Genomic DNA, 27605 nt, shown 5'->3' with positions numbered 1-27605 from the left:
CTCTGCTTGAAACCATCTAGGTCTAGCAACTGAGGGGTTGCTAAGTCTGAGGAGTTTTGAGTCATTTGACATCAAGGTCATCAAAGCAGTGAACAGATAAGCTCGTAACTATAGGGACAGACTCTACGGGGCAGCGTTAGGATTCAGGACATCCTGGCTCTGCAGGGTAGAGTACCACAGCTTGTCAGAAAAATAATGCAGGCTCAAACAGCTTCTGGTCTGGACAAATCATTTACAAAGAGCCTAAGTTAAGTGGGCAGGTGGCCAATTTTTGAAGTCTAGTGTCATATGAAATGAACACAAACAGCGGGGGATAGAAGAAAACCGTGAATGCCACTGTGTTCAAATTAGCTGTGGGAGTTTCAGATATTATTGGTGTACAGTATTCATCTGGTATAAACTCTGTCTCAAAAATGCCCTATCTGTCCTTGAATGTTGATCTTTCAATAAATCAACTTTATTTCCGCCCCCTACCCCCTGCCTGATAATTAGTCCTATTGGAGCATCTCAGTATTTCCTTTTCTTTCACCCAAATGTAGAAATTGACCGCCATCTTTATCTGGCTAGGCTCTTTTGCCTTTAACTTTTGCACTCTTTTAACTTACAGAAACTGTTTTCATACATCTTGCTGACCTCCCTCTTCCCTGCCTGTGCTGGATTCAGCTCCACCTGCAGTCTTTGGGCTCAGGCCGTGGTCTTCAGAATCTTTATTAGGCTGATTGCTGGAAGTGAGGCTGGAGGAGAAGTCCAGAAGTCTGAGCTAATTCTGTCAAGGACTGACCTTCTGGTATCTTTGCCCGCTTAACCTACCTCACTCTCGAAGGTCCATAGTCATAGTCGGTATCACCTTAACACCTTGAATTCTCATTGTAATCTCTAGTCTGTTATCACTGACTTTCCCTTCTATTGTTCAGGGTTCTTTATTTATCTGTTGTTTACATAACTATATTTTAAACTCCCAGGGAAGAGACTTTCTTCCTTTTGTGCTGTCCTAGCCTCAATAGCCACAGGAATTTAGAACTAGGTCTACGTACAGTTGGTGCTCAATAAATGTTTGCATTTTGAGGTATTTCGCCAGTAAATCATTTAGAACAGTAGTTCGCAAAATGTGGTCTGAAGACCGCTGGTGTTTCCTAAGACCGCTGCAGGAAGCCTGTGAGGTCAAGACTGTTTTCATAATAATGTTAAGGTGTTATTTGCCTTTTCCATTGTGTTGGAACTTGGGCCGATGCGTCAAAAGCAAAGATGGATAAAACTGCTGGCACCGTAGCCCAAATCAAGGCAATGGCACCAAACTGTATTGGAAGTCAGTGCAGCTGCTACACACTTACAGTAGTAAAAAACAAAAACAAAAACTTTCATTTTCACCTACGTCTTAGTTGAAGGTTTAGCAATTGTTAATTAAATGCCAATCTTTGAGTACATTTATTTTATATCCTGTGTGACAAAGTGGAAATGATACATAAGGACTTCTATTTCATACTAATGTACAAAGGTTGTCTTGAGGAAAAGTGCTTGTTCAGTTGTTTGAGTTGTGAACTGATCTAGAGCTTTCTCCATGAAACATCATTTTTACTTGAAAAAATAGCTGGTAGAAAAACTGTGGCAATTCAGATTTAAATATTTGGGAGACATTGTTTTTTTTTTTTTAATTGAATAAAATGAGCCTGATATTTCAAAGAAAACAACTGACCATATTTTTTTTGTCAGTGATAAAATTCAAGCATTGAAGCAAAAATAGAATTTTGGAAAATTTGTATCTATCACCATGAACTTGACTACTTCCCAAACCTTAAAGACTTTTCTGAAGAGTTGGTTGATATTGACAATATTTTTGATACTGTGTAATGGAATACATAATTCAGTGAACTGTTTTCCAAATGATCAATATGTGTTGTTATAAAATCATCATTTGGTAGATCTGTCCATAATGCAAGGTAAACCAAGAGAGTTTAATATAACAGTAAAAACACTTCACTGATAATGTTTTATATTTCACATTGCAGTTAACCCTTAAAAGTCTACCTCTTATCAAATTTTGGTGTGGTATCAAAGAAAAAATATATGTAATTATCTGATAAGGCTAGTAAATCTTCCCTTTCCGAATACATATCGATGTGAACAGTATTTTCTTCATATAGTTGAGCTGAAGCAGCCTGTCACAACAGATTGAATGTAGAAACAAATACTAGAATCTAGTTCTTTTCTACTAAACCAGACTTAAAAGGGATTTACAAAAATATAAAACAGTGCCAATCTTCACACAAATCTTTTTAAATATAGTTTTTAAAAATAAATTTTTTCTTCTAAAATACTTTTATATTTATAGGAAAGTTCCAAACATAGCACAAAGAGTTTTTGTATACACTGCACCCAGTTTTCCCTAATTTTAACATCTTACCATGATACATTTGTCAAAACTAAGAAATTAACATTATTATAGAACTATTAACTATAGACTTTATTTGGATTTCACAAGTTTTTCCATTAATGTCCCTTTTTTGTTCTAGAATCCAATCTAGGATACCACATTGCATTTAGAATATAGTTAATTTTATATAAATATGTTATATGTGTGACATATAATGGTTTGTTATGGTTATTTTTAAATGTAAATTTAAAAATAAACATTTATTTAAGTAAATAAATGTTTTTTCTGTTTTAAATTTTCACAGTAAATACTGATAGATATGACCTATATAAACAAAAACTCATTTGGATTCTCAACAGTTTTTAAGTATGTAAAAGGGTCCTGAGACAAAAAGTTTTTGTGCTGACATATAATATTCTGTAAGAGAAAACATTTATATTTGCAAACTGCTAGCCCTTAAGGATAGTTGTAAGGTTGAGGGTTTACATAATGTCTCGAGAGAGTTTATTCCCTCCCCGTTCCCCTCCCCCAATGTGATCTATAAATATGTATGAGTGTGCAAAACCAAATTCAGTGAGAAAGAACCTGGGTACTAGAGACAGCACTAGATCAAGCCATTTAGTTTAGTCAGCTCGTAAATGTTAATTGAATACTGACTATGTACCTGCTGGCATTCCTGGCCCTGGGGATACAGCTATTCTTAAGAGAGAGCGAGGCTCTATGTAAAGAGTTTAAATTTAGGAAGCGGGGAGAAGTTAGACAATAAACATGTTAACAAAGAAGTTACATTATCTTATGTGCTGGTATGTGGCCTAAAGCAGAGAAAATAGGGTGACACGGTAGAGAGCAATGTCAACAGGGAAGAGGTGCGTGGGTGGGTTCATAGGTGGGTGCTCGATCATATTTAGAAGAAGGCAGCCAGGTGACAATCTGGTGGATAAATATTCCAAGTATGAGCTTGGTGCTTTCAAGAGAATGGAAGGAAGACCAGCCAGGCCAGAGGGTGGTGAGTGAGAAGAGATGAGGGAAAGATACGGCTAACGAGGCAGGCAGGGTCCAGATCAGGTAGGGCTCATGGGCATTGTAGGGAGTTTGGATTCTGTTCTCACTGAGAAGCTTTGCTTGGCTTTAAGCAGGGGAGCGACAGTATCTGATTGACTGGTGAAATCATCTGGCCTCCACCTTAAGGATGGACTATAAGGTGGCAAGACTGTTCATTAGGTACTTTGTAGTAGTCCAGGTGAGAGATGATGGTGGCTTAGGCTCCAGGCGTACAGCCGAAGATAGGAAGACATTGTCAGATTCATTTTTGAGTTAGAAGCAGCGTGTCTTGATAGTAGATTGGATGTGGGTGGGAAGGAAAAAGCAATCAAGGAGGAATCTTAGGCATCTGTCCTGAGCAGCCGGATGAATAGTTGTACCGTTTACTGAGGTGGGAAACCTTGAGGCCAGTGAATTCGCAGGTGCTATTCAATACCTTTCTTTGGATTCAAGTTAGGTTTGAGCCCTCTTGGATTTCCAAGCATATAAACTACAATTTAATTTAGCAGATATTGATCAAGTACCTACTCTGTGCAAGACACTGATTTAGGTGTAGGAGGATATCCTCATGAATCACACACACACACACACGCATGTACTCTCTCTCATCACGGTGTTTTGGAAGCAGAGACGATGGAGTGAGTAATGCTGTCTGATGAATTATCCTCTCTTCCCATCATATTTGTGGGGCTATGTGAGGATGACTGAGGTACAAGAGAACATCTAGTAATCTGGGCAGGTGTGTGTTCTTTAGGGGAAAGGTGGCACGATTGGGTAACCATTTTGCAATTTTTTGGAACCCGAGAGATATAAATATATCATCTTTTATCTCTTTCTCCTGGGAAGCTTAGAGCATTTTATTTTACTCTTCCTTTCTGTATCTGTGAGAGAGTGGTGGGTGGAGGAATGTCATTACTTATAAATATATTACGAGTAAATAATGAAAGTACTCAGAAAAGCAGAACAGAAGACTGTTCCTTCTGGAGCGTCTGGCCATGTTTATTTGGTTTAAAAATGATGAAAACAGGGCAGTTGTATGTTGAGAGTGGCCGGCACTCAGCCATGGCCAGAATGGATTGGAGAAGAAGCCGACGGGTTTAGCTTCTTCCTCCCATATTTCCTCCCATCTCTGCCTCATTTCTAGATCTGCAGGCTGGGTTCTCTGAGTCTCTCTAGGCAGCTGTGCAGGCCTGACTGCCTCAACTTGCGATGCCAGCATGAGGTGGTACTCACCAGCCTGACAGCAGCTTGTCCTCCCTGCATGACTTGCCATCTGCCAGGAACAGAGAGAACTGACCTGCAGGGGACCTCTGAGCTCTCCTTGGTGCTGAGTCTGGAGTCCTCTCCAAACAGAATCTGTGGGGCTGGATGGAATGAAGCAGATGCTGACTTTGTTTTTATGATTAGAAATCATAGTGAAGGGATTTTTGAATTGAGGAAGGGAATGGTTGAAGAATTATACAATCCCTCAAATCAGTAATATTATTGACAGTTATAAAGATGATAGTAGCTACCGTTTATTTAATTCCAGCTATGCACCACGTTTTTAGATACTTCATGTCCTTTGTTCTCCTCACTACAATGATATGATATGGTTATTATTATCTCTATTTTATTAATGAGTAAACTGAGACTCGAACATTAAGTAACTCCCCAAAGTTCTATAGCTAGCAAATGGCAAAGTGCAGCAGCCACACTCTGATGTCCCCAAAGCCTGTGCTTTTCTACTCTGTTATATACCACTGCCTGCCTCGTGCCTTCCTCACCTTCCACTTTTCTCTAAAATGTTCAGTTACCTTAGGTTCCTCCAAAGAACTGCAAAATAATCACTATGTTTTTGGATGTTGGCGTTAGGGAGCCCTGCGTTCAAACATTTCATTGCGTTTCTGGGAATACTCAAATAGAAAACCTGACACAATCCACACTGGCCACGAGTGGAGTCAGGGTCGTGGAGTGGAGTAGGGCTTCCATGTAGAGGAGGTGTTGTACCTCAGGATGGCCTTCTATCTTAAGGCCAGTTATGGCTTTGGGGCAGAGTCACTTCCCTCTTAGAGTCACTGTCCACCATTTGAAGCCCTTTCCAGTGTTTCTCTAGCTCAACACGTTTCATTTTCTTCTCTTAGGGTTAATATCTTTTCCCCAGGATGGCTAATGGCATGAGGAGGTAGACGGAAAGGGCACTGAAAACCAGAGTTCCAGCAGGCAAGCCTCTTTTCAGTTTTAAAATTACCCCACTGGAAGGCTGCCTGGTCCCTGTGGTTCTGAGGAAAAGTCTGGGGCTTAAATCAGAGACCATATCATGTATGCTTTTGAAATAGATTTCACATAATCCATGGGTAGATTAGCATTCTCTGGAGGCCAAGGAGGGCTGACCTCAGGTTTTTTTTTTTTTTGGCCAGAGCCCTGCAGGCACTGGACTTGATTTGAGCACGTTCAACCTACACCTGGTAGATGGACTTAAGCTGCCATGTAGAGGTGATGCCAGGGAAACTCCCAGGACAGAAGTCACCCCTGCAGGTGCCTTCATTTGCCTCCCCACCCAATTACAAAGCACATGTAAGATAGTAGGGGAAGAACATTTTTCTTGCAGTTGCCAGTGAAGTAGGAAAGCAACGTGTGGGACATGTGAGGCCAGCTGGCTGCCTTAGGCCTAAAGGAGCCCCTAGGGCGTGCTCCCAGGAAGAAAGATGGGTGAACTCCTTTTCTTATACAGTGGTAGGTCTGGAAATTTCCCTGGAACACTATGTGCCTTTCCACCTTCTTTCCTTCCCTGTCCTTCCTCAGTGCCTCCTGCTTTAACTAGAGAGACTTAGCTGCTTTGGGAACCATCCAAACTCCTCTTTGTTTACTGAAAGTCTCTGGGAGGCATAAATAATGCAAGGAACTTACTGACATCATATGGAGCATTGTGGCTTTTGGAACGTGGTCATGTATAACATGTCATTTAATTCTGAGTACCTTAGTGTGACACGCAGGGCAAATAGGACAGTACCCATTTTATAGATGGAGAAATTGATACTGAGCGGCTGTTTTCTTCAAGGTGACTGTATTTCTCCCATTTCTTTTTCATAAAGGGAAATGCATATAAAAGCCACACAGAATAGCTTGAACTTACACTTCAAATTCTCTCTTCAAAACACGATCTTACCTTTCTGCGCTTAAAAGGTTGAAAGGGACAGCTCTCCTGGAAAAGTCATCCTCAAATGTTTTCCCAGCAGCCAAGTGCCTGCTCTTGGGCTATGCCCACCCCCGGCACTGCAGGTCCCCACTCAGTCCCCACTCAGAGACATCAGGGCACTCACGGAAATAGGGGAGCCAAGGGTGAGTGAGCTGGGACGTCACTGCTTTTGCTCTTTAACAGTTGTCACCATTTATTAAAGGAAATGAAAAACAAACAGCGTACTGATTTTAATTACTCTGCATCGAGGAGATCAAAAACGAACTTTAATTATGGAATCCGGAGGCAGGGAGCTCTGAGGCGGCTTAAAGTTCAGTGGCTGCCGCAGCTTTGCCCAGGGAACCCTCTCCCTCCATGGTCCCCAGACATGAGCTTCACGACCTTTGTTGTCCCTTCATGTCCGAGAAGAGTATATGGAAACGGGGAGAACCTGCTTTCTTCGGAGGTTGTCGATTGAGCCGAGTGGTAGGGTTGGGGAAGTGGTGGAACGGATGGAGGAGACAGAAATATGTCAGAGGCTGTGAGGAAAGAAAACAACAAGTGTTATTTGGAGGAGCCCATTTGGAAGAAAGTTCACAAGTAGTTGCTAGCTCTCGGGTCTCAGCTAGAGCCGGCTGGTGTTCAGACTATTTAGTGAAACTTTGGCTGATCCTCCTGCTCTTTTTCTAATGCCTCAGGAAGGCTGCTGTGGAACTGCTCTCTCTGGGGTTCGAAGGAGTCTGAAGTCCAACCTTGGGATTCCAGGATTCACAGACAAGCATAGGTTTTGCTTCCTCCCTGCCTGGAACCCATATGTCAGTTGGCTAGTCCCTTCTTCTGACTTCTTGCCTTCTTTTGGAACTGGTCCTAATGGATGCTTGGCTCTATCCTTGTTAAATACATTTTTACCTTCACTGTCCTCTCCAACCTGTTTTTTTTTATTTTTTATTTTTATTTATTTATTTTTTAAATTAGCTAGTGCACTTAAAGCCTGTTGAAACGTTTTATAACAGGCTTTTTGAGATTCCTTGGAATAGTGAACACAGGTTTCCACCATGTTCTGCCAGTGATCTCTTGGAGTTCTCACCATGTCAGGACTATCTTGCCTGAGCATGAGCAATTGTCTTGCCTGCAGTCAAATTACAGGTTGCCGCTATTACAGAAGCTACCACCACAGCCTGCAGGTCTGATAGGACATTCCACTATCTGCGGCAAAGGCTGCATTATCTTTCAGAAGCAGCAAAGTCGCCAGCTGGCACACGGCCTCTGGGAGAGACCAGAAACCCGAGGGCAGTGTGTTTATAATTGCCTGGAGATACCCATTAATAACTTTTAACTTTTTATCCTCTTCCATAGGTAATCAGCAGGGTGTCAAATCTCAAAACAAGAGTATTTCCTTCGGAAAGGCAAAGCTTTTGAAAATAAGGAAGGTATTTAAAATGTTCTATTTGATTCGGTTTGGCCATATTGATCTGGGAACAGGTCCAGAGCATCCACACGTTTCTTTCAGCAGAAGATCCGAGTGATAGGGAAATGGGGGAAATGGAACTAATTGAAAGGAGAGGCTCTAAAGCCTGCAGATACGATACTTATTGGTGATTGATACTCAACTCAGAGCCTCATGTAGCACCTGCAATCACGTTAACTGGGATTGAATTTAAAATAGCTCCTTTCCCAGTGCACGGGCATTCAGTACCTTTGCGTTTGTCCCATTGACACGCAGTCTACAGTACTGAGGTCACCTCGTGGATCTTCCTCTTGGAAGGACCCAATATTTCTACCTACAGCAATGCCATGGGTGCCTGAGTTCTTACCCTGACCGTGCCACAGACCATGTGACACAAGGCAAGTCACTTAATTTCTCTAGGTCTCAGTTTCTACTCTGTCAGATGTGAGATAAAGATACTTTTACCACCATAAGCGAGTTTAAAATGTGATCATGCTATGTGGGATCCAGCATTGTCCTGCTGGATTAATTTTCCAGTCATGTCCCAAATTGCCTAACTAGCCAAAAATCAAAGTTGGCAGCAAATCCATTCAACCTATTTTTATTTCACTGATAGTTCTTGGGGTGCTCTCTGTTTGAGCCTCTCGTATCACCAGGTAACACATCCTGGTGAGTTGCAGGCACAAATTCCCCAGAAAGAAGACAAAGATCAGTCTCGGGTGTGACACTTGAGTATATAGAGCTGGCGGCTGTTGAATAAATAATGTGCGTCTGTGAAATTACCATTGTGGGTGTTGAAGGCTGGAAAAGTGCTAAGGATCTGGAGATAAAAGCCTGAAATATTTAGAACTTGCTGCTGCTTTGGGAAGATCAGAGGAGAGATTTTCGTCCAGCAAGTTGAGGGAGTGTCATGCTTTTGGGAAGCGTGCTCCCTGGCAAAACAGGGATGACATTCTCCTGTTTCTCAGCTGCCTCCTAGTTCTACTATCTTTTTCAACATATACATGTCACCTTTCAGTGAGCTGGACATAGGAGCCCCTGGGATCGCACTGGGTCTTTGATCCAGCAGCACCTGGTGAATTGTATAGTTGGGGGTCTTTGTCAGGGGACTATGGAGCTGAGAGGTGACTAGAGAGATCACCCGCATGAATATCAGAAAATGAAGGGTCTGGTTCCAATTTACAATCAAGGTGCTAGCAGTGGGGGATTTTGAGACAGTTCGGCTTCCTGCAGATGGAAAGGGTAAAAAGAAACCCAAAGGCCCTCACAGGGCTTGAATTTCAGGACCGCAGAAGCTTTGGAAGAGCCTTTAAAAATGTACTTTATAATATTCTGTAGGATTCTGGTTGATTGAAAATCAGCCAAGGACCAGCCAGATTGGAGCTCCATAATTATTACCTTTCCCTTGCAGAGATTTAAAGTGGATTAAGTGATTAGAAGTGCCTAATTGCGTATGGACTCCCTTTATGACACTGGCAGGTGAAGGCAGCTTTTAAATTATTGCTTTCTCCTGACCCCTCAAATCAAGTGCAGCAACCCAGGCAGGATCTGTGACAAAACTGGGCAGGTGGCGGCTGCAACTAGCTGCCTTCCTGTCCGTGAGATCTGGAATTCTGTCAGAGCCGCAAATCATTTCTCCTTTTGGCAAGTGGGAAGAAAGGAAGATAACTGGAATGCTTAATGATGACTAGAAGGCCCTTAGAGCAGATGCTGAAACAAAAATTTGATTAAAAATCTATGGAAAGATGGCTGGATTTGGAGTCAGGAGACATGCATTTGGAGTCCCTGAGACATGGATTTGAGTCTCTGCTCTGTTTACACTAGTTATGTGCACCTAATACTGACCTTCCCTTGGCCATGTCACATGGGCTTTCTGTGCCCCAATAAATACCTCCCAGGGTTGTTGTGAGGTTGGTATAAAATCATTATGTGGAACTACTGAGTGCGGCATAAAACGCTCAGTCAGTATATTAGTTTCTGAGAAATCGAGGTTCAGCAGGACCATACTCTCTCTGAAGGCTCTAGGTGAGGACCCTGCCCTGTTTCTTCTGGCTTCTGGTGGCTAATGGCGATTCTTGGCATTCCTTGGCTTGATGCATAGCTCCAGTTTCTGCTTCTGTTTGCGTATGGCCTCCCCGATTTGCGTCCAAGTTTCCCTCTTCTTATAAGGACATTAATTATTGGATTAGGACCCACCCTAATCCAGAATGACCTCATCTTAACTTCATGACATCTGCAAAGATCGTATTTTCAAACGAGGTTGCATTCGCAAGTCCTGTGAGTTAGGACTTCGACACACCTTTTTTGAGAGACCCAGTTCAACCCATAACGGTCGATAAATGTTGACTATTAAGATGATTATCTAGTAGCATTTTCTCAGACGTCCCACAGATGTGATCTGACTAGAGGATGAGGCAGGGCTGTGGGATGGGGAAGCTCAGGACAAAGGTGCACTTGGTGGGAAGAGGAGGAGGTGGTGAACTCGCTTGGTCCCCCTGGGATGCTGCTGCCACCTGAAAGCACATTTCTTTATTTCTCTTAGTGTTACCTCCTGATCTAGCTAAGGCCTGGTGTGAAGATGGGGCTGCTGGTGGCAGAGGAAAGACTTTATACTGACCTCTCCTTCCAGACCTCTCCTGAATTACAGAGGTTTCATTTTCTAATTAGAGAGTGAAGTCCCTCCGTGGGCAACAAGACACTGAAATGTCTGCACAAGTAGGTGCGTGCTGCCTGCCTCTCTCTGGAGAAGGCCTTGCTAGGACAGCCCAGAGGTGTCCTGGAGGTGCTCTTGGAGTTTTTTCCTTTGGAACTACCCTCTGGGCTCTCCTAAATAATCTTAGGGATAAGATTTAAAGGATAGAAGCAGAAAGCGCATTTTATTTTTGCTATTGCAACACTAGCTGACGTGCTTAGAATGGTGCTGAGTACTGAATACAGAGAAGAGAGAGTTCCCTCTCTATAGGCTCTCAGCCCATGGGAGGAGACAGCATTGCAAGAGAGCATTTCATCTGTTATATTTTGGTGTGCACAGGGAGCTAGGAGAACCTAGAAAGGGTCCCCTAACCCAGCTTGGGTGAGAGGAGGAGGGAGAATGTTCAGGAGATGATGCCTAAAACGTGGATTAGTGGAGTGATGAAGAGGAGTAAAGACAGACTAGCATTTAGCAAGACAGCAAGGGAAGAGTAAGAAGGGCACATTATCAGCAATGGCGAGCAAGCCTTTGGCATGGCTGGAATCTGTTGGCAATGCAGCCAGATAGGAGGCCTTGCCTGGTCCCCAGATGCATTTACATTTCAGTGGGAGTAAGCATTTGTCCAGGTTTCAAATCGGTTCTCATCATAAACTGTAAGAACAGCTAAGGTCCTGGAGGAAAGCCGGTCAGTAACCGGGGCCAGCTCCTGTTTTGATGTGTTCACTGCAGAAACACGTTATATGTACTACATTTTACCTTCGTCACACTGGCTGTTGGTCTAACGACGTCTCCCATAAACATCTCTTATTGTAGAACAAAATATCCTGTGATGTTGCTGCTCTTCTTGCCCCCTGACACCAGCATCCACTGGGGTTCTGTTGTGTACAGTTTATATTTTGTGGGACTCCACAGCAGATTAGCCAAGGAACTCCCCCGGGTGCCAGGTGGCTTGAAATATCTCATTAGGAATAACTGTGTGGGAAGAAACAATATTTTTAGCAATGGGTAGGAAGTGCTACAGAAATATGACTTATTTGACATTATGAAACTTCGACTCATCAGTTCAAGTCAGATGTTATGATCGTAACTGTAACCACATTGGGACCACAGATTGAAAGAATGGGAAATGGGATTCAGCGCTAGCATAATTCTCTTTCTTGCATATTATTAAACAGTGCAGAGCGCATCTCAGGATACAGCATTACCAGAAACAGTTCTCTGCTTAGTACTACACAAATGTTACTCTGAGATTAAGTTTTGGGATTCCCGGAGGGGTTTTAGAGCTCTGGGAACTGATCCAGTCTTGGAATTTCTGACGAGACGAGGTCCGTAGTTGGGGCTACCGTGTGAGGTCTGCTTCATGAAGAGGCAGGTGAGGAGAGATGTCACAGAGAGGATTTGCCAGGGGACAGACTCTGCAGAGTTTGGTGTTCAGGATGTTTACTAGAATGACTCCTGCAATGGGCACCCTTGGCAAGGAGGAACAGAAGTAGGATTGTGAAGTTGGGCTTTGGTGCAGGTGCAACAATCTCGACCGGCCCCACGGGGAGTTCTGGGGCTGAAATGGCCTGTCAGGATTTGTCCCATGTTGGGCTGCAGTGATGGGGCTTTTTCACCCTTGCACTCATTGGTCATTGGGTGTAGGCCCCTTTGAGTAGAAGTGTGACCTTGAGTGAGGTGGCTCTCTCAGCTAAGGGCATTTTTGAAGAGGCAGACAGCTGATGCCTGAAAGCCAACTCCAGTCCTAGCAGTTGGGGCAAGAAAGGGCATCTTTCTTCCTTGGCAGGGCACCTGGCCTGAACATTTCCCTGTTCACCACAGGAATATTTATCTTAATGTGGGTCCAGACCATTCAGTCACTAAGAAAGTCACAGCTCATCAACTTTGGAAGACGGCCTATTATTTTGGGGTGGTGAGAAACAGGAATTGCTGCTTGTGATAGGAATTGCTTTGCTAGTGCCAGTTTTAGATGGAATCAGTACTTAAATTATTTCCCACTCTGACCCTAATATCTTTACATGACGCAGGTTTCTAGGCTTTATCATCACCTATAAAGTATGAGGATGTGGCAGAAGAGACAAGGCACATCCTAATCCAGATGCCAGCTCCTTCTTCTGCTCTCAGCCCCTCTCATGGTCCTCCTGGGACCTGACCTGGGAAGATGGTCTTTGTTGCATCACTGGCTCCCACAAGTCAAAGTCACGAGTATCGGGTTTTCTCAAAGTTTAAAAGGGTGCCTTTGGTTCCTCCCTGCCCAAAATGATTCTCAAAAGGCAGGCAGTAAATATTCCGGACTACAGTGAGGCATTGGGAAGGAATGTTATTGCAGGAGTTTGGTATTCTCATTTCACCCTTTATTTACAGGGTGAGTATGGGTAAGTCCTGTGATCTTTCTGGGTGCCTTTTCTGTGTTCTCCGTGAATGTGAAAGATTCAGTTAGATGATACCTAAGGTCATTTCTAATGTTATGATTTCTTTATTCCTCACTCCATCATGGGGTGGGGTCTCCTTCTCTCTCAAATCCACTCGGTTTCGGATTGCTCAAGCTTCATGCCCCTTTTCTTTTGTTCTGCCTCAGCTTTCATCCTCTTTCCCGCTGCCAGCCAAAGTGTTCGTGTCCCATTTCCTTGGCAGCCCTTCCATGACCCTGATCTGCTCTTTCACCAAGCAGCTCCTTTGTCCCAGCAAATGTGGAAGGAAACTTTGAGGGAGGCAGGGGTGGTGGCATTGATTTAAGGTCAGTCTGGTTTTAGTAGATAGGCAGGATGGACTGAGGGGCTGACAATTCACTGCCAGGCTTGAGGCAAGGGTACAGCTAGAGCACAACTGAGGGGAGAATGAGGAGTGGCCTAGAAGGACATCACCCAGCCCGCATTGGATATGCCCACTTTTTCCCCTAAAACCAGAAACTAATGCTCAATCAAGTGGTGAATCTATAGGAATATAGTTCCATTTCCTGGAAACTGCCCAACCCCTGCTCACCTCAGCTGAAAAGTGAGAAGAATTGATACAGGGCAAGAATCTGAAAGTGTAGCTATGTTAAGGACTAGAATGGTGAGATATGTGCTTTTTCCCAACATCAGGGCTATGACCAGCCAACTAGGCTGTCATTTTTGGCAAGGGGACAAGAATCTGAAACTCTGATGTGTGGCGTTTGCTCATTACCAGGTTCCCCAGTGGTCATGACCATCTGCTCAGTTTGCCCCCTCACAAATGGCAAAGCAGATTTCACAAGACACTAGCACCACCACACCAGCGGGTGAGTAGGATGGATATGCTCAAAACTGGAGAGAAATAGAGTAGCCTTCCTAGAAGGTGCCAGTGGTGTTTGGAAAAGGACTTTTAATTAAAATACCTAAAAAGAGTCTCATAGTCGATGAGTGCACCAGTACACAGGCCTTATCCTAAAGTGATGATATTCTTTTCTATACATTCTTTGATTTTAGACTCATAAAAACCCCACATTCTGTTCAAATGAGGACTAGATTGGTACTTCCCTGAATGAGCATTCTTAGTGAGGTCTGGGGTGTTTAATGCCATTACCCAGAGCTCTGAGCAAGGAGGTGAGGTTAAAGTCTAGTCTCCCAAGTGTAAAACCCTTGGATGTCGCTGGCTTTTTCCAACTCCCTCATAAAACATGTAAGAGCTGTAACTAGGTAAAAAAGTACACTTCTGTTTCCAAGCCAGGTCAAGCTGCTAATATTTGAGTAGAGTTGGTTAAGGTAATGTTAGATAAACCCTGGAATCATGGCTTAATGCATTAGATGTTCATTTCTCAATCACATAAAGTCCAGTGGGCACCAGGGGTTGGTGACATGAAGCTCTATTCCATATAGGCTTTCAGAGACCCTGCCTTCTTTGACATGTGGCTTCCAAGGTTGACCAGGGCATCAATATCCAAACTGCAGAAAGGAGAGCAAGTAGAAGATCAGGCAGTAGGCTTTTCATGGTCAGGCCTAGGAGTGTGCATGTTACTTTTGCCCATATTCCATCGGCCAGAATTCAGTTATAGGACTCACTAACTGAAAGAGGGTGTGAGAAATTCAGCTTAATCTTTTATGGCTGGGGAAATGAACTATGTCTCCATTACAGAGTATGGAGGGTTTGTTTTTAAGAAAATCATCTCTCATTTCTTTCTCTTCTCTCTCTCTCTCTCTCTCTCTCTCATTCTCTCTCGTTCTCTTCTCTCTCTCTCTCTCTCTCTCAGCTCTCTCTCCTCTCTCTCTCTCTCTCTCTCATTTACTGTCTGTAATAACAGAATGAGCACCCTTATAACACCTTCCAAATCCAAGTTAAGATCTGGCAAAATTTGTACCTCATCATGTGATTCTCTCATACTGCTCTTCTGAAAAAATCATCATTCTAAATCCTGTCCTCATTTTTTTTTTTTTGCCAGACAATTTTAGAGTTGTATCTTATCTTCATTTAACCTCACGATGTATCTATTTTTATGTTAGTTATTTCTGACTTTACAAAAAAGAGCTCGTATATGTGCTCTTTGACTTACTTTTTCATGTAAATATAGATTGCTATGATTTATCCATATTCTGGTGTGTTGCCATGCTTCATTCATGCTGTGACTATACCTCAATTTATTCATCCACCCTCCTGTAGATGCACATTTGGGCTGATTGCAGGTTTGGCTATTTGAACAATGCTACTATCGTCATCTTTTACATGTTTGGTGTGGTACATGAACAAGGGTGTTTCTTTCCTGTAAACCAGGAGGGCAGTTGTTGAGTTGTTTAGCTTGATGAGATAATGCTTTCAACTTATCCTCCTGTCAAAACTGTATAAAAGACTCTGTATGTCCACACACCTGCATCGACACTCGATATAGTCAGATATTTTAATTTTTACTAATCCTTTTATTACTGATCAGCAGAGTACAATACGTTTACATGCTTAGCCTCCCCTGGTAGCGGAATTCTGTAAGCGATCATTATTTTTACTATTTTTTTACTGCATCCCAAAGCAGGAGGCAGCCACAGATCTCAGACCTACTCTCAGATTAGAAGAGGTTCTGGCTGAAAGATTTCGTGGAAGGGGCAGATCTGTACACAGGCTTTTATCAGTTTGTGCATGGGCAGCCCCCAACTTCGCAGCATTTTAATTCATATGTCTTCTCATCTTGGCTACTCCGGATACTTACACATGAACTCTACAATTTTGCTGACTTTTTTTTGAAAAGCATTGGACAAATCAAGACCAAACAGGATTCCTCACATAAGTGAAGTCCAGTTAGGGTGCTGTAGTGGGGAATGGAACTGAACATGTCTGCTGGCTGACTGACAGCCCATGCAGCAGCCTTGGAGTATGGATTAAAATAAAAGGAATAGTTTCCCCTGCAGCAGCTTGGCCTGTCTCCTGTGTCCTCCTCTGCAGCTGGGTGCAGGTGCAGAACTGTGCCTCTGAGCTCTGGATGTGATAGCCGCATTTAAATCTGCCCTCAATCTGTCTGGTTCTGTAGGGGCAGTCTTGTGAAGATAAATCATGTAAACAAGTTACAGTAATGGAATACTTATTTACAAGCTGTGTATTCAAAGGCTTGTATCCACTGTTAATAAGAAAGGTCTTGTCTTTCAGTGTATTAAGAAAATCCACCTATCTTGAGTAGGCACAGGTAGCTAACACACTGGAAAATGGGGAATCCGCGCTGGCATTCCTCCTTTGAGTGGTGGGGGAGGGCAGGAGACTATTCTTTAAAATGTGAGTGGCTTTTCCACCTGGGTGCACAGCCCTTTAGTTTGATGGAATGAGCGACATAAAATATAAGAAGTATGTTCTACTCCCCCATATTTCCTCCTTCCCTCCCCTCCTTCTCTTCATGAGCTAGTGATCTCTTTTGTTTTTCTCTGCCTCTGGCTTTCCTCCTGTGATGGGTGCTCTGTTTTTGCTCAGACTCGAAGTGGTAAAGCAATGGAAAATCCAAGCTCTCCACCCACCACCCATGTTTCCCCTCCGAAGTGCAGAAAGAGAAAGAAAATGCTTCCGACCCACTGTGACTGGCTAAGGGGCCAGAGTTTACCTATTAATATCCTGCAAATGCAGACGGTGTTTTCCCTGATAAGAGTGCTCCATCATGCTGCCCAGACCTGTCAGTCAGCTGGGTGCATTTGAGCTTGCTGCTTCATTGCCAGGGCTCTCCTCAGAGTGTCCTCTGAAAGGGGTTTTTGGAAACCGGCCAGAATGGTTTTCATCTTTTGGAATACCTGCTGGCTCCATCTGTCTCTGGGCACATCCCCACTCTCTACATTAAAATCTTAGCGAGGATCATTGGGCCATGGGGCACATAGAGATTCTAGAATGACATGTGGGAGAGCCAGAGCGGTTATCTATCAGCTGGTGTGAATATTTTATGTATGTATAGAAGGAGACAGGAATCCTGTCCATGTTTTTGTAGAATGGTATATGCTGGATCCTAATATGTAAACCTTCTCCATGAGATCAACACCATGCACATAGTAAATGCTCAATAAAAATCCATTTAATGAAGAAAGGGGGATCCTAGTGCAGTTGTACAGTGTCCTAGACTTGGGCAGAGGCCATTTGGTGAATTCCATAAAAAATATGAGGGATTGGAGTGTTCTGAAGCCTTGAGATCCATTCGTGCCCCCTAGAGTCTAAAATTCAGACTTATACATTCAGACAAAGGACAAGGGGCCAGAGAGGAGAGAAGTGGCAAGGAACCAGGCACGCATGCCTCTTCAGAGGTGACAGAGGCACATGTGTGTGCCCACAATGGTTGGCCCAAGCTGGGAGCGTGTTTGCTGTCCTCCTTCCTGGATGTCATCGGGCAAGCTTGTGCCATATGTGAAAGAGACAGACAGATATGGTTTCATGGCCCAGGGCTGTGGGTGAGGCATGTATGCACAGCAATGGCAGATGCCTCTAAGTCAAGAATCACAGAGCTTGGTTTTACACGTGAAGAAAACGGTGCCATTAAAAGGCAATTATTCAAGTGGTGTGAGTCAGCTATGCAGCTCCTGGCAATGCCAAGCAAGAGAAGGAAGTTGCGTGCAGAGCTGCCCGCCCCGCTCCCCCTCCCCCCATCTCTCTCTCTTCTCTCTCTCTCTCTCTCTGCTAAGCAACAGAATCAGGCTGGAAAGCAGAGCTCGCACCTGCATGGGGATGATGTGTGGTGAGGGGCCTGGACTGCCAAATTCCCCTATCTGACCAACGTGGGGAAGGCAGCATCAGATCAGAACGGGCTCCATCCTGAGAAACAGAATCAAAAAGATTCTTCAGGCTGGTCATATATTTGACCTTCACCCTGATTCAGGCACTTCATGGGGGGTTCTAGGTTTCCCTTTCTGGCCACCTATAGGGTGTATGGTGAATTAGAGGACAGTGCGCACTGGGGTCTGCAGGCCCTGAAAGCTAGATTCAGGCATCTACTTCATCTGTGCTGCTCTGGGCTGTTCTCTGCCCTCTTTCTCTCTCTGGCACGATTTCATGGAAGACCAATACGCTTTCATTTCTGGAGTACTTTTCATTTTTTTTTTTTCCCTCTAAGTCTGCTTGGTCTGCTGCCACGGCAACCAGCCCTGCATCATCCACCTCCAAGTGGAGGGAGATGTGATGGGGATAGGACAGTCCCTGCTTCTAGCCCATCCTCTGAGGCTCCTGGGCCTGAGTGAGAGCGGGAGGTGGTCACTGTGAAGATGTGTGCTGAAGCACAAGCTTGTCTCTCAAAGCTTTCTTTTTTGTTTCTGGGGAGGCTAGAGGGCAAGACGTTTCAACGTGTCCCAGTAGGACAGTGGCAGAGCCCAAAAGGGGAATGGAGCAAAGGTCAGAAGGTGAATTCTGGTTCAGGGGCCCTTTTGCAGGTGGAATAAAAACCCAAAAGGATCAGAGGAGCAGACCAAAGCTTATTTATTTTGTGTGATAATGGGACAGCCGTGGTTTTAATCTTTCCCTTTCTGAGCAGAGTTTCATCCCCTCTAGTATTGACAAACTAAAGCAGAAGCAATTTCAGTAGCCTTTGGGATATTAATAGTTTTAAAATGTGGCTGAATTTAAACAACATCACATGCCTCATGTCTGTTTCATGTTCATAACCAGAGGGTGATTCTTTTTAACTGGTGGCATTTTTGGTCTACTATTCAGCTTGTCAAAATTGAAGGTGGTAGAAGTGCAGTCTCTCTACATGGGGCACTGGGACGCAGAGGACCAGAGCTGCTGAGGCTAGTGGCCTTGGGAGAGTGAGGGTGAGCATAGAGTGGAGGGTCCCAAACTGGGTGAAGGGGTGCCAGCCAGACTGGACAGAAGGGTGCGGTGGTGTTCGAGGATGTCAGGCCACGGGGGAGGGCAGAAGTAGGTACCTAATCGGAGGTCCTGTCACAGGAGGCACAGACTCTGTGGCTGTGCAGGCGGAAGCAGGTCTGGAATGTGTGGGAAGGCGACAGTGCACCCGGCTTGGTTCAGGTAAATGCAGGGAAGAGAGTCTAGGCCCTGAGATCAGTAACAGCTGTTGAGGCTCCACCGGGACAGCAAGGGCTCTCCGGGCTACAGCATATTAATTCTGGGCAGGATGTCTGCCTCTACTTTCATTTTAAGTATTTTTTATGGCATTCACCAGACAGGGGAACAGACTGAAGGGCTGGCTGTGCTGAATTCCACCACAGGGAGGCAGACTGGGGTGCAGGCTGAGCTGATGGGCACTGTCTGCCCTGGCCTGGACTCTTGACTGTCACATAGGAGCTGTGTGACTCTTGAGTTGTTACTCAACTCCTGAGCCTTAGTTTCTCATCTAGAAAATAAGGCCGGTGACGTCTCCTGTCTCCGTGAGGGAATCAGGTGGTTAGGCCCTTATTTAGCCTGGCTTAGGAGCGGTGCTTAATACATTTATAATACTAAAGTAAAATTTGTATTATTTCTAGATCTTGAGCTTTCATGAAGGCCAAGTGCTGTTGAGAGCATCTTTAGAGGAGCCACAATCCCTGATACTGGCCAGTTCATAAAATCATACGGAGTGGCAATTTGGAGACTCAGAAATCTGCCCCTAATGGCGAGGGCAGCTCTTTGGTTGAAATTGCCATGGGTCTTAAATCCTATTTTTAAAGGGTTAGTGAGGGGAGAAAGTGGGTGGAAAGTAGGTTATTAGATCATCTAGATGAGCTTTATAGTGGAGATGCCCTATTTCACTAGGGCAGGATCACCAACGCAAAGGCTTCTCTCTGCAAGGGACTGGGGCCAAGGAGATGACACCTTGGGGAGCATGACTGCTATGGACAGCTCAAGGTGACCACAGTGAGTGGCTGTGGGTTAAGAGAGCTGAGGTACATCCAGGCTGTGCATGACGTGTGCTTTCCTTTGTGTCCCCCCGGGAGCAGGTCACAGAGAGAAGAGCACTAGTGGGCGAGAGAGAAGGTAGGTTGGAGTTCTCATCAAACCGCTCCATCTGCCAGTATCAGCACCTACTGACAACAAAAATAGATTTTAAATATTCATGAAACATGGGGTCTTCACAAGCATAAAGCTTGAGTATCAGCTGGTAGGAGCATTCAGTGGAAATCAGCCATTTTTGTGGATGATATTGTTCATACAAAAGAGAAAGCCTATGATGGCAATAAAAGCTATGATTCTGGCACACCGACTGTGTTATCTTCCCCCTTAGTGTGAATGTGGGTCTATTTATTTCTCTGCTTAAATATTTATGGCATCCCTCCTGACAACGAGAATAATAATAATACAAAATTAATAATATTCATAATAATGGTGGTAATATCTACTTTTGAGTGTCTGCCACATGCCACAGTCTTTTTTAGATGTCTTTTTTGCCTACATTGCCTCTAATCCTCACAAAAGCCCTGTGAGAATGTTTCCCCTGTTTCATAAATGAGGAAACAAGGGCTCAGGGAGGATCTGTAACTTGCTCAAGAACCTAGTTGGCCAATGACCAACTTGGATTTCAACTAAATGTCTTCTTCCTCTGAAGAGCCCTGCATGGGTTCTGGGATCTTTGAATCAGAAGCTATTTTAACACTATCAAAAATGAAATGGAATGAAGAATATTACCCTTTGCCATGAAGCCTCAGGTTTCTCTGGGTTTTCAGCCTGTGTTCCTGAAATCTGCTCTTGAGACGCAGAAAGAAGCAGAAAGGAAGGCTTTGTATCTGTATCTGAAGATCCTAAAAAGGCCATTCCTCGCATCTTGAGAAAAGTTTTGGGACTTGTCTGTTTTCCCCCAGTCCCTCCTCCTTCTATCTGGGTCCTGAGCTTTGTGTACCCTTATCTTCCTTGCATTTTTCTCCTTCCTCCCTTAATGTTGCATAGTCTTAAATTAGCCTCATGGTGCCCCTTGTATTTATCTTCTCATGCCTATTGGTGGTATGACTTTTCTCTGTGCCAGGAAAAAATATTAGGTTTTGAGCTGGAACCTATTTTCCTCCATTCTAATCCTATCCTTCCTTAAATGTCCAGTTCTCATAGAACCTCTTTGAAGAGTTTCTTATAATCCTGCTTGTCTTCTCAAATCCTGTAGTACTTTTTGCTAGCCAAATTACACTTGCTGCCTGTGCCTTAGGTGTTTGTGTGTGTATATCTTTTCTTACTCAATAGCTCATGAAGGTTTGGAAGGTAGGAGTTGTGCCTTCTGTTATTCCTGTGCCTCACACATTGTAGATGCTAAAAAAAACCACAATTGAATAAACAAAAGCTCTTCTCTTATATAGTTTCTTTATTTATTATATCTAGCTATACCTTTGAGTCTTACACTATCACTGCTACATCTGTAAGTGGAGTCCTATATAGAGACCTGGTGTAGCAAATGAGAATCTGATCAGGCTCCTTTTCTAATACTGCCTCCAACTCCACTCAGAACTAAAATATAAGTAACAAATCCTCTATGAATACAGGAGAGTGATAGAGAAGTTATTCAAATCTTCAGTGTTTGCTTTAAACGTGCCAGAGCAGGGAAGCTTTCATTCCGAGGAAGCTTTCATTCAGATCAGTTTCAGATCTAGGAAATCAAACTCCCCCCTTCCCATACTCTTGTCTCTCTCCTCACAATGTCCCAAAGCCTCAGAGTGCAGCACAGTCAGCGTGTTTCTAGGGTGGAGGTCGCCAGGCACTGACTCTGGTGGGACAGTAGGACTGACCATTCAGTAGGTGGTCAGTGGCCCTGCCCTGACTGGTCTAACTGCTGTCAGAACCTTGGACCAGGCTAAACAAAGGCAGTTGGGTTTGCCTTTCTTTTTCCTACCAGCTCACCTGTACCTTTTCAGTCCAGCGAGGCTGATAACCTTATTCTAAACAAGCCAGAGGAAGGGTCAAGTGGCAGCTCCATCTTCCACTTGGGAATTCCACTCTTTGAATCATAAATCAGTCCCTCTAGTTGTTTAAAGTGGCCTACACACAGAGAGTTATCTTTTCTTGGAGAAAAGCTCTCATGCACAAACCAGACTGACACTTGTCCACTAATTGCTTCCTACTGGAATTTAACTTATTCGAGTATTCCATTTGGGCCTCATAAATTTCAGAGGTCTTTATTGTCATTTTACTGCATATGGGCTTGTTCAAATCAATATTCCTATATGCAAATATGTGTGCATGTATGTATATATATATGTATATATATCAGTGAAAAAAAAAGCCATGACATTTCTTCTTCCTTTGAATTTTTTTTAGTATACAAATTTTATATTCTGCTTTTAAAGCTATTTCTGTTGCACAGCTGCTTTACCAAGATTCAGACTCCTACGGGCCCCACTCGGTCCGACACATACCTTGAATATCCTTTCACAGTGTTTGATTTCTGCAGTTGGTTGTATAATGAGGAAGGAGTATGCAGTGAGTTTGTAGATTCCTATTAACCAGGTCACCCATGAATCTATTTTCATACACTTCTTTATTAGAAATAGCAGGGAACACGATAATATTTAAAGACAACTACTTATAGGAGCCTAGCTTCAAAAATACACCTAATAAGTTTTCTTTTCACATTTGGCATTTCAAAATGTACTGTATTTTTTCATCATAAAAACACGTCTCCATTTACATTCCAGGCTGTAAAGAGAGAACATTATAAATGACAATGGATATTTTGGATGGTCATTTGGATTTATGATTTCATGCCACATTTAGACCATATCTGTAGTGTTTCATTCTGTCCTTGGCACTCCCTTTGAAAATGGCTCTTAAAGAGATAGACAGATCAAAATGATAAGGCAGGACAAGGAATGGAATAGAAGAGAGCTATCTTCAAACATTTGGATGATTTCTCATGAAAAAGGCTAGTAAAATTGTCCTGTGTTATGCCCAGAGACAGAATCAATGAGTGAAATCTACAATGAGACAGGTTTTGATTCAACTTAAGAAGTACCTAACAACTAGATTTGCCAGGCTTTCTGGAACAAGTTGTCATGTGACATAATGAGTCTCCAGGTACTTCAGGTGTAGGACTCTAAGCTGGTCCTTCCAGAAAATGGTCCTTCCAGAAAAACATGTGCACTTCAGCTGTGAGAGTCAGTGGTCCTTACTATCTGGTATTACTACTGGTACGTGGGGCATTGATAAAACAGTGATATTGTTGCCTCTTAAGAGCAGAACTATGAATCCTTTTAAATTGCTTAATACAAATGTTCTAATGGGCCATCACTGCCAAGGCCAAGGTAGAAAGGGAGTTTGGAGTTGTTAAGGCAGACATCCTTTTATTTCAAGCAGATAATTTACTTATCTGGCCCAGCTATTTAAATGGTTTCAAAACACACAAAATGGACCACAATCTTTCATTTTGTTGCATTAGTAAGACTTAGCCAACATCTCATGACATTAGTATATCATTAAAAGTGTGATAATGATCCCTTTCAACTGAAGAGAGTTCTACAGTTTATTTAGTACCTTCACCTATATTTTTCCTTTTGCTATTCACCACAATTCTCTAGGGAGACATTGAAAATATTAGTTTCTCAATTTTTGTAGGTTGGAAACTGAGACCTACAGGGCTTAGTGACTTACCCAACACCAACATGACAGATAGCACTGGACCTGGGATGAGTCTGGAGTGTGAAACTCGGAATCATGAAAGCTAGGCAGTATTTACGGCCAGGTTTATCATCAATAATGTGGCTTTGGAAAGTCTCACATGTAAAATGAGGGCATTGGAGTAAGAGGAACTCCGAGGTGCCTACCACACCCCTATTGTCTGAAACTTTTTTCACCTCTCCGTTACACATGTTGTCTGGCACAGTTCTTACTTTTTGCCTGGCAGGCAGGAGGTAAAATGAAGCAGAGCTTGTGGGTTGGAGGAAAACGTTCTGATGCGCTGGTGTGTGTTTCCAGGGTGGTAACATTACACTTCAGCTGCTATAAAACACCTTTGTGACAGATCACTTTCACAAGCTTGAGACCCTTGGCCGCTTTTTGATTTGGGGTTTGGAATTTGAGAATATATTTATTTACTTTTGTGGATTCAATTGTGGTGTAGAGTGGTGGAGGTGGCCTTTATGAATTTCAACAACCCTAAATGTAGAAGAGTCAGCAGGAATAATTTACAAGGTATAAGCAAGCAAGGAAATTTATAGTTTAGTCTGATTTTATTTTTTAATTTTCTAAGTATAGCTGTTGAATAGGTTTTACATAGGCAATTACCATTGATGTCCCAAAGATAACTGCTATTAAAATTTTGTTAAAACTTTCTGGAATGTTTTCTATGTACCTGTACATATTTTAAAATAAATTAGCATAATACCGCATGTGTCGATTTATAATCTTTTGTTGATAATGGTAAACTTTTTCTTATTTCACTAAATATTCTTTTAAAGAAGGATTTGATTTAAATTTAGATTTCAGCGTCACATTGTATTCTAGTGACTGGATGTATCGAAATTAATTTAACCCATTTCCTATTTTGGATATATTGAATGCTTACAATATTTTGTTTATATAAAATCATATGTGAAAATGTCTTCTTCCATAAATCCTTTATAATGCATTAGATATGTCTAATTTGTCAAAAAGAGAAAACTAAAGCTGAGTTTCTATTTTACAGTACCAGCAACTCTATTGGGCATTCGTAAGAAAATTATAAACTCTATACCTACTACGGTTAATGGTATAGTAACACTGACGGTTTAGGGAGAGCTCCCCCACTGCTCCCTTCGCTGGATCTGTTACTGTGCTCTTGGCTTTTTTACACAGTTAATGACTTGCATAAACATCAAAGCAGTGGCCTCATTTTTCTTTTCTGTTGATTCTCCTTTAGCCTGATGAAGTCCTCCGATATCGATCAGGATTTATTTACAGACAGTTACTGCAAAGTGTGCAGTGCACAACTGATATCCGAATCCCAGCGCGTGGCCCATTACGAGGTAAGGACAGCTTTCCTCGCTCAGTGGTTTCAAATGGAAGAAGGGGTACCATGGGTCATGGTTGTAGGACTTGAGAGTACCCACTTCTGGACTTGGGGCAGGTTTTAGGAAGCACAGGGCTTGAACCCTTATAGTCTGAGCTCAGGCTGGGAGAAATGTGTCTGAGTCGGGTAGGGAGTGAGGGCTGGGGACTTCGTTCCCAGGCCCTGGCTGCTTCCCAGATTCTCGTTTTTCTTTGTACCTCGGCTCCTTGAGACTCAGTGTGCTTTCTCTGCTTGTTAAATCTTTCACTGCTCATCCCTGAAGTTCCTTTCAGGGACACAGGGCAGGATGCATTAATGCCAACTTCTCTTTTCTTCTGTGACCCTGAAACTAAACTCAGAGGTTCTTTGTTCCTCACTGTAGGGAAACATGGCAGCATTGGTGATTCAGTACCAAATTCCTTCCACCTGGTAGCCGCTGCCCTAAATGTGTAGGGCTTAAAGACTTCCCCTGCAGAGTTATAACAAAGTTTTAAAGCCCAAATGCTCTGAAAGGACATAATTCAGTGGCTTTGGGTCTTTAGGATGGAAGAACAAATGGCTGCTTTTTGATCCTCTATCAGGAAGAAAGGGTGAGAGAAGAGAGGTTGGCTAGTGTCTGAGGAGGGAACGAGGTGCCGTGCGTGAAGGAAAGGGGCTCCAGATGCAGAGGGCTGTCCAGGGCATGTTTGCTTTTCAAGAGAACATGTACCAGCGGAAACATGAGTTTTCAAGTGTAATAACTTGTAAGTAATTTTAGATTGGAGAGCTTAGCCAGCAATTTTCTTTTTGTCTGATGAGTTGGACAAATGACAGTTGTCACTGTCACTCACCAAACTCCTCTGAGACTCAGATTCCTCTGTGCACATGAAAATAATAATAACATGCACATGTACACACCCCAAGTCACAATAAACAGACCCTGCATACTCCTCAGGATTTTGTGGTAACCAAATGAGACCTATTGAAATAGCATTTGTAAAAATACTTTAGAACTGTGAAGTTGCCACACATGCAAAATAATGTTGTTTTTCATTATTAATGCTGTAGTAGCAATATTTTATTGAAGGCAAATAAAACTTGCTCTTCAGAGAAAACTTAAAAATCAGAATCTGTGCAAAAAGTTAGCATATTCGTTTGTCAAGAGGCAGTTGAATGTTAGAAGTAAATGGGAACTCAAAAGAATGATCTAAAATGAAAGATATCCATCTTTTGAAATTAAGAACTTTCTGATTTCCATGGATATTGCTTTATAAACACATATGGTTTTATTCATTCAATTTCCCCAGTTAAAGAAAATCAGAGAATTTGTCCTTGCTTTGAAATTCTATAGCTTCCTGTTAGTCCTTCATGTTCTCCCTTTACTAGACTGTTTGTGTTCGTTTTTAATCATTGCACTAGATTCTTGAGGGCGGAAACACAGTTTTAATTATTTGATCTTTTATAATTCCTGGAACAGTGTCTGCACATCATAGATACTCAGTTTGTGTTTGTTTTCAAAAATAATGTCCAAGTGACAATGTCCATCACTGCTTTGTTCTTACCTGAGCTAGAAAAGTAATGTCAGAAAATTGAAAACAACAAAAATGTTTTTTCAAGGAAAAGAATTTTAGCTGCTCAATGAAAGGTTTAGTTATTTGAACTCAAGATTTTCTTTCTTTTTTCTTTTTCTTTTTTTTTTTTTTTTCCTGCTGTACTCTTGCTGTGGTACAATTTAATTGTTTAGAGGATGTGTTAGTATTTGTTGCATGTAGCATAGATGAGATAGAGAAAAGAAAGCAATTACAATAGATCTGCAATTAACAGTGTTACACATCATTAAAACAGCATTAAATGCATTCCCATTAAGCATGGATGGGAACTCTGAATGATGTTTCACTCCCTGCCTCCAGGCAGAGGTGGGGCACTTCCTTCAGTGAGAAACAGCATGTGTTCTTGCTGCAAAGCTGCCATGTGTGTGCAAAGGGCACAGTCAGGACTGAGGCTACCTTACGCAATCTCTGTCTTCCAGCTTCAGTTAGGAGACTTCCCCCGGAAATTCTTCATGTCTAAGAGGATGGCTTCCATCAGACAATCTTGAAGGCCATTTGAGAACTGATACTCTGATTCTATTACTCTCCCTGCCTTCCTCCACCTGCACCTTTTCTGCTGCAATTGCATGTAGAGTGGGTCTCTATGAGTTAAAAATACCGCTCGATTCATTGAAAATGTTGTCACACTTATTCTCAAAGCTCTATCACTGATTTATTGCTTTAGTATAATTTTACTCTTCGGTTCAACCAGATAATATTCCCAGCTTCCTTATAGAGCAAATCAGTGACAATCCACTGTGTACTTTCTGTGTGTCCAGCACTATTAGTGATGATTATTGCAGGGAAATCTGAAGCTGCATGAGAAATAGTCTCTTTCCTCAAGCTTATAAACTTTGTTGAAAGGAAAAGCCACAGATAGTTCAGTGTGGTATAAATATGTGTGTGATATTGAGAACATAATCTGTAGAATTCTGCTGCTTGCTCTGCTGATCTATTTTGATATAAACAGAGTGTTAGTTCTTCTGCCCATTTG

General features: G+C 42.7%; 1 protein-coding gene across 10 annotated transcripts in view; it reads left to right on the top strand.

Moving 5' to 3' along the window:
• Positions 1–27605, top strand: part of ZMAT4 (zinc finger matrin-type 4) — a 373556-nt gene that overhangs the window by 38252 nt on the left and 307699 nt on the right. For all 10 annotated transcript variants that reach the window (XR_005650851.1, XR_005650852.1, XM_039853598.1 and 7 more), the window contains one exon: positions 24915–25020. Coding sequence is in view for 8 of the 10 variants with exons in the window: in XM_039853598.1 (XP_039709532.1) it covers positions 24919–25020 (102 nt within the window). In the remaining 2 variants the exon portion in view is untranslated. The remainder of the gene's footprint in view (positions 1–24914; positions 25021–27605) is intronic.

The sequence above is a fragment of the Pteropus medius genome, unplaced genomic scaffold, assembly GCF_902729225.1.
Source record: "Pteropus medius unplaced genomic scaffold, Ma_sr-lr_union100, whole genome shotgun sequence".
In the NCBI taxonomy this organism is placed as follows: Eukaryota; Metazoa; Chordata; class Mammalia; order Chiroptera; family Pteropodidae; genus Pteropus; species Pteropus medius.
Note: the sequence above shows the minus strand (reverse complement) of the source record. Positions and strands in the feature narration are given on the sequence as shown.